Here is an 11,277-nt window from a genome sequence, read left to right on the forward strand (position 1 = left end):
TCACATATTCAAGAGACTTGGTCATAGAAACTCAATCATTTGGGAATGCAAAAACCCCGATATCCACAATTTCGTCTACAGCTGAAACTTGTGACTTAATACCAAAGGAGAGCAACTAGGAAATGATGGTAAAGGTCAAGAATAATAAAATCTGCTTGCAAAATTAATTTGATTAGTTTGACACGTATGTCCTTAACCATGCATGTAAACAAAAAGAGGTATCAAATTAACACTTGCACCTAATCACATAAAGTATAAAAGTATAAATTTCGCCCGTAAAGAAAGGTAATCTAAAACTCCATAAATCTTTTAATTTTGTAGGTAATTTTTTAACAAGATCGTACTCCATTCCGCCTTCAATGTAAACGTTCCATATTCCTTAAGCCTTCACTTCTTTGATAACATCTCCTTTAAGAATTTGGCATAGCTTGAAATTGGTCTTATGGCATTGACCAAAGAAAATGTTGATGTGTAGCTCAGGAGCTTATTGAACATATCCAAGAATTTTGTAACGATTTTTCTAGCTAGCGATTTATGCAACCTTTGAGGAAAATGAACAGTGGAACATAAGCTTTAAGCGGGCTTGGTGCCTTAGTTGTGGGTTGCTTTGCACTATCATTTTTTTTAATGTCTTTTGCTAGTTCACCTTCTTCTTTAAATGCTTCTTTATCTATTGCCAACTGTTCACCTTTCAGCTTCATTGGCCTTTTCACATTGATTTTAGGCAAACTTCTTGTAGTAATTGCATGAATCTCTTTCTCTTCTATCCATTTTCGATTTGAGGAAAAGGATTATGGGTACATATGCTATAATTGGAATGATCGACTTTGGCGAGGGGTTGTCTACCATATTATTGTCAATAAACTTGATGCCTAAAACCTGCTCCCTTTGATTTGTTTTCGTTTTACTTGGAAAAACTTCTCTTGCTAATTAGCCTATTTGATTCTCAATATTTTTGATAGCTTCCGAATTATTCATTTGTTATGAAATGATATGTCCTCTACATTTACTTCTCAATTATTTGCACGTATTTACCTATAAGATCCTCCAATTGTGAATTCTTATCTTACTAAAAACAATAATTGGTTGTTGTGCATTGTTTTGGTTACTACTCCACGAGAAGTTAGGGTGATTTCTCCTGAGTTGTAGGCATTGGAGTCTAGATTATTTTGCAGCCATTAAAAGTTTGCAGCTGGTTTTCCCTACGTTAGTCATGAATTAATTTGTCCTCTAAATGTACTGCTCAATTATTTGCACAAATTTACCTACAAGAACATCCAATAATAATTTCTCGTCCTTTTGTAGAAAACCAGTCAGTGGGCTATTGTACATTTTTTTGGTCATTACTCTAGTCTGAGTTGTAGGTATTGGAGTATGGATTATTTTGCTGGCATTGAGAGTTCTGACCATGACTAGCTTCTTTTGCTGCAGGTAACCTTATATGACATTCCTAATATTGTAGCTTTCCCATAGTTTTCACATACGAAGAACCTTGTTTGCACTGCCTTTGTTGAGCTTTGAGTGGTGAGATGATCCATATATTCTCTTCCAAAGAAGACGTGTGCTGATAATGCCGAGAAAGAATATATTTCTTGATTCTAGTCAGACTTCTTACGACTCTTTTAGAAGGCCATAATGAATCGTTGGCTGCCCGTGTTCAATATTTTCATTTGGCGACTTCATTATGATTGACCAATTTGCAGCTGAATCCACCACTATGTGGTTCAAAATTTCCAATCCCATGTAAAAATACTGGACTTGCAAGCCTTTCTATAGTTTGTGATTTGAGCACTTCCTCAGCATATCCTTATATTTTCCTATGCTCCGTAGAAGCATTTTGAATCTTCCTGCTGAAAAGTTGAGATCTCATGCTTATGTTTAGTTAATTTCGTCGGAGGGAAGTACATTGTGACAATCCTATTTGTCAGATCATTCTATGTCTGAATGCTTTCACCTGGTAGTGAATCCAACCATTCGCCCCATCTCAAAGAGTGTGGGAAGAGCCTGAGCTTGACGGCTTCATCTGATACATTATGAAAGTTGTTATTTTAGTACATCCATGCGTGTGTGGATTCTCAAGTTCATTCCCATAAATGATAGACAATTATATATTAGGAGAATGATGTATGTCTCTAACTGAAAGTTCTGTTGCTCGAATGGAGGATATAAAATGCTGGCTTGATTTGGTGCAACACATAGTGTGATGAATGTCTGAATGGCTAATCATCTTCATAAATTTTGGCTTGCATGACTCTTTCTAGTTCAACCATTAGGTTTTTCTTGATATTGCTTATGTTTCTGCTTGACAGTTTGTTTGATTTCGCGATTAGAAGGATAAGATATCACCATGTATCAAACTTTGCTTTGCAAGAGATCTTTAAAGAAAGCACAAAACATTGCAATATCACACACAAAACTAAGAGGCTGTTTGGTCCCAGTTAAAATCTGATTTTAATCCAAGTTAAAGTTAAATAATCGATATTAATCACATCTTTCATGGTCTCACAACTTTTCAACCACACATTTCAAAAACTTCTATCAGAATCTACTAAAAAATCTAATTTTAATCCCAACCAAACACCCTCTAAAGCTAATATAAAGAAGTAAAAAATTGAATCGAAACTAAAACTAAAAGGAAACTAAGCAAAAATAGTTTTCGAAAACGACGTCAAAAACTTGTTTGCTATAATTGCAAGTGTACTATATGGGACAAGTAGTAATGTGGACGTTACTGCCAGTATTGTACAAGTGGATACCTGGTTACTCAAGGTCTATTATGGCTAGAGTGAATCGGGCACCCTTAGATAGTATGCTATTATATTAGAATCATGTTAACCATAACTTTTATCGAATTAAATAGTTTGTTCAGATTTATCATAACAAACTAAACCAATAACTGGTCTAAATGTCAAACTTTTAACTAAATGAGAAGCTTGTATGAACTCAATTAATGGAAAGCACTAGGATGTGAATCCCCCAATATTATTCCATTTCAATATCAATTTCATAATTTTAACAACACTTGTCAGATATTAAAGATCAATATTCCTAATTAAATTCACAATCTTTCTTGATTAGAATTGAATGTATCCTAAAATATAATCCTATGATATCTCTACGAATTATTTGAATACATGAAAATACATTAAAACATAAAAAAAACATTTATAAGATCATGCAAAGTATAGCGGTGTATTTCTATCACCTATTGAATTTTACAACAATTATTAATAGATATTTCTCTCGAAAATGTAAATATGAATAACAAACAAATCATGTACTAGCTAGTAATTGAAAAGTCATTAAAATCCTAACAATCATTCACATTAAACAAGTATTAAAGTGAAAATCTGAAAATCAATGTTTAGAACTTCAAAATATAGGGTTCATCATTATTCCAACTAATGTCTACACACTTAGTCAGACATCATATTATTACAAAAACATAGCATTAAAATCCTAACAATCATTAAAATTCGACAAGTATTAAAGTGAAAATCTGAAAATTAATGTTTAGAACCTCATAATATAGGGTTCATCGTTATTCTAACTAATGTCTATACACTTAGTCAGACATCATATTATTACAAAAACATAGATCACCTAGAATTAAAGCATATAAAGAAGATGCAAGACAATTTTGAAATCTTGAACCTCTTTAACAAATCTTAATCAACCTTCTTGAATCTCTTTCTTCTTCTTCTACAATCCCCAAGTAATTCTATGAATTTAATGTGTAAATGTGTGTGTGTGTGTTTTTTTTCCTCCCCTCTCTCTCTCTAAAACTATCTCATTGAGTGATAGATGAAGGTTTTTATTTATACATAAGAATTTGGTTTTCCATTAGAAAATGATTTGTATTAGCAAAAAAAATTTCTGCCCAAAAAACACACCATGGATCGCAAAATCTTAGGGCTTGAGATCACACATTATATTCTTTTGACTTGATGTTGATTTATTTTCTATTTTTGTGATTGGACCTTGTGATCGCAAGGTTCCATACTTCGCTTCCTTCATGTTTAAATCTTTATAACTTGATTCTCATTATCCTCAACCAATCTATAATTGATCCAATGCAAGTTTTGGGAGTTTTCAATACAGTCTTCAACTTCACAATGTTGGATTTAACTATCTGAAACTTTTGCATATTTTTTGATTGCTTTTTTAATTTTCTCAATTAATCATGTGCAATCCAGACCTTATATGATCCGGTTCAACTCCCATTATACTCAAAATCGCATTTTTTTTTCGCTTCAACTGTATCCTAAGCAGGGTTTTTTCTAAAATTAACATAATTAATTTAAACTAGGTAGAAATCCTCTCAATTTAACAATAAATGATCAAGTTTAACAGTTCAAATAAATATATAAAATACATTTATCAAATGCGAGCAGGTAGAATTAGGTAACCATTTTTCAAAGAACTGATATTTTTCCCGAATCAATCAACTTTAGGTGTCAATGCAAATATGATTAGATTCTCAACTAGTTGTTGATTAAGATTATAGTTGTACTGCTGCCAAAGTACAACGCACTTGATTTATAGCTTTTATTGATGTCAGCTGTCAACATATAGAAGACAAATCAAAAGGCCAAAGATTATCCCGTGAGAGCATAGGTCATTATTAAAGGCCGAACAACACAATTTAGATATATTTAAAGGTTGACCCCAACTTGAGAGTTCCCATCGTCGCGCTCCTAGACCTTTGTGAGGGAGGTAGATCGTAAGATATGCCCTAGTAGGTCAGGGAATAAGAATTGTCTGTACACTACGCCTATAAAGAGTCCAATTCCATGTCTCAAGAATCGAATCCCTACACTACGACTGCTAGCAAAGCGTGAGATAACCTCATTCCTGTCCTTTGCACCACTAGGCTATGCCCTGAGGGCACACAATTTAGATAAATTTGATAATATCGCTTGACGACTCTATATTGTATAATAATAAGATTTTTAATTTTTTCTACAATTCAATACATCCAGATTCATATTAGGAGGCAGTGAGTCGGGTAAGACCACTAGCTTTCTGTGACATATAATTTTTTAGGATTCTTGATGGTAGGCTGAAAGAAGGCTTTTAAGTGCAATTCGACTACGCATTGATGATTATCTTGCCGCCATAACTGATGCATTAAGTTAATAATATGCTTTTAAATAAAAACATAAAGTTACTTTCCTTTTTAGTGCATGGCACTGATTAGATGACATTGACAATGTTTATCTGTTTTTTACCCACCAAAAGGCTGAATTTGGTTCGCTTGTTGGATTGTTGAGGTTGTCCCATATCAGTTGTGGATGATTTGGTATTCAGTTATAAGTGTGAGGTAAAGTCCCATCTTTTGAGTTAGCTTTTAGGGTGAGAGAAGCCAAATATCACCCAACACTGGTATCAAAGCCCCATTTATCAACAAATCTCCAGCCCAACAATTACGGAGATACAGGTTTGTATGAGGAGGGATGGGTTTGGTCTCCCGCAAGGGCCAATATGTGTGGGGAAACGTGTTTGGTCTCCTGCAAAGCGCGATGTGTGAGGAGGAGATTGTTGAGGTAATCACACGTTAATTGTGGATAAGGTTGATATTCAGTTTATATGTGTGAGAAAAAAACCTCATTTATTGAGTTAGCTTTTGGGGTGAGAGAGACTAATGTCACCCAACATGGATCAGCCATGTCTGACTCATTTTCAGCGTGGCTCAGCACAATGCGCAATTTCTTGCGACCAGGTCAGGTCTGCCTGTGCAGAAAAGTGCGATGTCTAGTACAGCAAGCTGAGCAAGCCACCAGGCTCACACCTTTTTTAGAACTGTTTTTGCTTTTATTAGTATAGCACGCACGGCCTTGCCTACCCATGCTCGGCACTGAATGTGCTGGACACTCGGCGTGCAGATTCACCAACAATAGGACCAACAAGTTTGTGCAATTAGCAATAAAAAATGAAAATTTGATAATCTTTGCTCTACTAATTTACCAAGAAAAAATCTTATGCAAACACTGGAAATGACTGCTTGCCAAGTTTAAAGATAAAATTCTAAATAACTCCATGACAATGAAAATTTGAATCCACCTGAAATAGTTTAGTCCTGGCTATAATAAGCATAAATAACAGAAAAATTAGAATTGCAGAATTTTTTTGTTGCCATTCTTGACACAAAAATATTTTAGTTTCTTGATGCTTATTTAATGAGCAAGTTCGAAGGACTATAAAGATACTGCTTCAGAAGACTGATTTCATGAGCTACATCTAGCATGGTTGGTCTGTTGGCAGGATTGTACTGCGTGCAGATTAATCCGAGTTCGATCAGTTCCATGACCACGTCTCGCCATATCTTGCTGCTGTCACCTTGAATTGTAGCACATGGTGCACACCTTTCTATTGCTCCTTCAAGAATTGACTCAAGCCTGTTCGGATAGTGATTTTTAACCCATTCGTGCAAACTTGAACCTTCTTTTATAAGGATATCCGTTGGGCGTCTCCCTGCCACAATCTCTAACAGAAGAACCCCAAAGCTATAAACATCTCCTTGAGGCGATGCGTGCTTTCCCATTCCATATTCTGCAATTGGACAGACGAATTGAGATTGATCAGTAGGGGCGAGTATGATCAACATAATAATGCAAATAATAAAATGATTTTTAGACGTTAAAACGTGACATATAGTATGTAGAACTGTGCAGAATTTCGTTTTTAACATCAAATAATTGGCATATTTTTTGAACTTCAAAATTTTACTTACCTGGTGCAATATAACCAACTGAACCACAAAGCAAACCATCCGTAGAGCCGAAGGAATAAGTTGCTGAATCATTGATGGAAACATTCTCATCGGCAACTTTTACCAATCTTGAGATGCCAAAATCAGTGACCAAAGCTGTCATATCGTCGTCAAGGAGAATATTGCTCGGCTTAAGATCACAATGCACCACTTTCATTGGTGAATAGTGATGCAGATAGGCCATCCCTTCAGCCACATCACTGCAAATGCTTACAAGCTGAACCAAATCCAATCTGCACTTCAGTTCATGGCTTGGATACAGGTGATTTTCGAGGCTTCCATTTGGCATCAGCGGAAGGACGATGGCCTTAAAATCTGGCCTGTTGCATATTGTTATAATCCTGATCAAATTTCTGTGCCTGATTCTTTTCAAAATTTGGCATTCCCTTTTAAAGCTCCCGGAAATGTCGCCATCTGCCTTAGAGTTCAGAACTTTCACAGCTATCCTTGTGTTATCTTGAAGAACTCCTTTATAAACATGACCAAATCTACCTGACCCAATTAGTGTTGATGGACTAAATCCTCCTGTGGCTTCAATGAGTCGTCGATGAGAAATTTTTGGGTATTTTCTCTCTTTTCCTATTGCTTCTTCTTCATCTTCAATGCCCTTCAGATTAAAAACCGGTGATTGCCTCCTGAATTTTGATCCATGTACTAGAGGATATCCAGCGATGCAGAATATAGGAGTGATGAGTAATGAAAAGAGAATTGCCACTAATAAATGGCGAATTTGTTTTCTGTGACAACTTCGCATGCCTTCAATTGAACCACAAAGCCTTTTATTCCCTAGGAAAGATTGGATGGTTAGTGACGAAAATGCACCACTGTTTGTTATGTTCCCAGAGAAGCTGTTGTAAGAAAAATTCAGTTTCTTCAAAGTAGACGAAGCCTGCAGAGAGTTCGGTATCTCCCCTGTTAACTGATTGAAGGACACATCAAGTTCTTTGAGATACGGCAAGTTTCCTATAGATTCAGGCAGCGGCCCCTCAAAAATATTTTGCGAAAGGTTGAGGTGCTCTAGAGCAATACAGCTTCCAAGTTGGGAGGGGATCGTGCTCGAGAGGTTGTTTGATGATAGGTCAATGGCTAGAACCATGTTCATTTTACTCATCTCTAGGGGAATATGCCCATGCAGGTGATTGCTGGATAAGTTCAAGTATAGTTTCAAACTACTCAAACCTGCAACTTCACTTGGAATTGTCCCTGAAATCCTATTGCAAGAAAGGTCGAGAATTTCCAAGTTAATGCATTTTCCTAGGCTTGGTGGGATTGTACCTGAGAGCTGATTGTCGTAAAGCAAAAGCCTTCTTAGCTGAGAAAGGTTAGCAAAGCTATCAGGGATTGTACCAGAGAGTTCGTTTCTCGACAAATCAAGAAGGCCTAAATGGGGAACATTTCCAAAAGCTGATGGAATATGGCCGGAGAGTGAGTTATTCGATAGATACAGTCTCTCCAGTGTCTCCAGTTGACAAAGTTCAGGAGGGATCGAACCATTGAGGAGATTACTAGACAAGTTCAGTAGAGTGAGGTTGACAAGATTTGAAATTTCTGGAGGAATTGGACCATAAATATGATTATCATCAAGATTTATCTGTGCAAGTTTAGTAGAGAGAGTACCAATAATAGAAGGCAACTCTCCCCCAAGATGATTTCCCGCCATATCGAGTTCTTGCAAGTTAGAGCAATTAGCTAAAGAAGCAAAAAATGGTTTGAGGTCAGTGTTACCGTTATGACTCGAGAATTGATTGTAGGACAACTGCAGAACTTTCAAGTTTACCATTTTACTCAGAATCTTGGATGGTAACTCCCCGGTTAGTGAATTCGACTCCAAGTCGAGCCATTCTAGTTTTGAAGAGTTTGAAATGGCTTGAGGAACTTTGCCCACAAGATGGTTCGACCAAAGGAGGAGATATTTCAGCTCTTTAAACTCGCATTGACTATTCAAATGGATTTCACCAGCAAGTGAATTGTTGGAGAGGTCTAAATACTTAAGAGAAGAAGAGGCGTTACAAAAAAGTGACATATGCATGTCACCTGTTAGCTTGTTACTTCCAAAATTTAGATACGTTAATTGATGAAGAAATCCAAATTCAGTTGGAATGTATCCTTCAAGACTATTGGATGATAAGCTGATCTCTTGAAGTAGGGAAAGAGAACCAAGTTCAGCAGGGATGCGACCTTCAAAGAAGTTCTCAGACAGATCAAGAATCAACAAGTAGGAAAGCTTGGATAGAGATGGTGCAATAGTTCCACGTAGCGATTTTTGACTTAAAACAAGCTTTACAACTCTAGTCCCATTCTTGTCACAAGTTACACCTGACCATTTGCATACATCAGAAGAGTTCCAATTCTTTAAAGCATTTTTAGGGTCATCAGTGATTTGAGACATGAATGATACAAGGGAAGCTCGATCGTTCAAAATTTGTCCACCATTTTCTGCACTCACCACATCAAAAACTATAATCAAGAAAAGTAAATCGAACCTGGAAAATTTTCGATACCCCATTTTTGTATATATACGATTTGAAAGAAGGAAGAAGTCCTTGACAGACTATAGAAGTATATAAAAGAGGGTTGATGGAAAATGCTCTGCACCATGTTATAAGGATGTCTTTTATGGCTAGAGATGTCCAATACAAAGAACCTAATATAATAAATTGTAACAATTTCTGCCTAACTTTATATGAAGCCTAATCTTTGAAAATGAATATTGAACACGTGTGAAATGGTTTTTGTGCCACGTAATCATTGTTAATTACATTTGGTGGTTTACATGTCATTAGGCCAAACTATGTGTTCTGTCGTTCCTTCAGGGATTAGTGTACATAATTAATGGATGATGAGTTGTTAAATTTAAGATAATTTAGGTTACAAGCACGCTTCAGATTTGACGATAGGATAATATATGGGAAACTTTCGATTCTTGGTAGAGATGTCGGCCTCATGTTGTGCTTTGTGCATGTTGATGTCATTTCTTAAGATTGAACCCCAATCTTGAAAGCCTCACCGCCCCATTCCTAGAGTTTTGTGAGAGAGGTAAATCGTGGGATGTGTTCCAGCAGGCTAGGGAATAAGAAACGCATGTACACTGCGTCTACAAGGAGTCCAATTGATGTTATTTCTTATTCATACTTGTGTATATTCAGAGTGTTTCCCTTTTATGAGTAAATAAAAGTACTTGAAATTCATCAAAAAGAAGTGGTTAAAAGTAGCACTTAACTTGGTAATCCATTGAAGTTCAAAACTTTTCGTTGAAAGGTTGCTCAGTTGAGCATTGGTAGCCTGTTCAGCATGCTGAATGTCCTTGAATTTATGAGAAGTTATGGTTTTCATGAAAGTATGGAGAAGACTAAGGAAGAAAGGGAAGTTTTGTTATACTATAATGTTGCTAATACTGTATATCGTACAAATTCGTATTTCGTTATTAAATTACCTTGTAAAAAAATTTTCATACAGAAAATATTGTAGCTTGTAAAGACACCCATGCTCTCTCAATGGTGTTTTTAAAACCTTTTACATATTGCATTCAGTGCCCTACTTTGTCATTTTATATTAAGGAACTTAGGGAGATTTTTTTCCGTGTATGAGGTAAGACGCAGAGGTGTGAAGATACCCTTGTAATATCTCATTATAACAAAAAATCAGCGGCAAGTGGACACAACTTTGATATAAATCTATGTACTTTCTATTGTTGTTTCGTAACTTGAGTCTTGATTAAGAACGATGATGATCTATGTTTCACACGACGCATGATTTCATGTATAGCTTCATTCTACATCATGATGGAGGACATAACTTACATTTCATGAGTGCTTTGGGATAGAGTAATAAGTCTTAATCTCAATGCATAAGGCATAGTTTTGCATAAGGGTTATTGAACATCAGTGTTATCTTATGTTAAACACCGATGACGTGCCATATAAATTCATTGGTGGATGAACTTATGGTGGGCCTCAACATTTGAATTAAGTTTAAAATTCATCAATAAATTTATATAGCACGTCATTGATGTTTAAAATAAGATGAGTACCGTTGGTCGGTACAAATTTATCTCATGACTTGAATCACGCATTAAAATTCAAACGCGGCAAATGTACACTGAACCTGTTTGATGATTTATTCTTTTTTTTTTTTTTTTACATAAACAAGTAAAAAGTAGGTAATTTTTTTTCTTTGTTTATAATGCAAGAAGAAACCAATAATTAACTATATGCATATCATATATTTGGTAGGTAATATATAAATCTAGTGGAAGTTTATTATAATTCCATAAGAAAAAGTTCCTCTTAAAAATTCTTAGTGGACAATAAATTAATAGCCAAAGCGCAACTTGCCTAGATAAAATGCCTTTTCACTTTTCAAATAAAATCTTGAAATGAAATGTTTTTTGGCTAATTTTAAAATGGCCATGATGAAACATGGTTAATAAAGAATATGCGAAATTTTGATTTTATTGTTAATAAAAATAGTCTTCCACTTAAAAACGTCAAATTTTCTTGATCGAA

General features: G+C 35.5%; 1 protein-coding gene across 1 annotated transcript; it reads right to left on the reverse strand.

Annotated features, from left to right (window-relative positions):
• Positions 1-5,979: 5,979 nt before the first annotated feature.
• LOC111403798 (putative leucine-rich repeat receptor-like serine/threonine-protein kinase At2g24130) lies at positions 5,980-9,364 on the reverse strand. Its single transcript, XM_023032418.1, has 2 exons — positions 6,734-9,364; positions 5,980-6,552 (listed from the first exon to the last, which is right to left on the reverse strand). The coding sequence occupies exons 1-2, from the start codon at positions 9,276-9,278 to the stop codon at positions 6,173-6,175; spliced, it is 2,925 nt and encodes a 974-aa protein (XP_022888186.1). The 5' UTR covers positions 9,279-9,364; the 3' UTR covers positions 5,980-6,172.
• Positions 9,365-11,277: the final 1,913 nt, after the last annotated feature.

This window comes from Olea europaea, chromosome 11, assembly GCF_002742605.1.
Source record: "Olea europaea var. sylvestris chromosome 11, O_europaea_v1, whole genome shotgun sequence".
NCBI lineage: Eukaryota > Viridiplantae > Streptophyta > Magnoliopsida > Lamiales > Oleaceae > Olea > Olea europaea.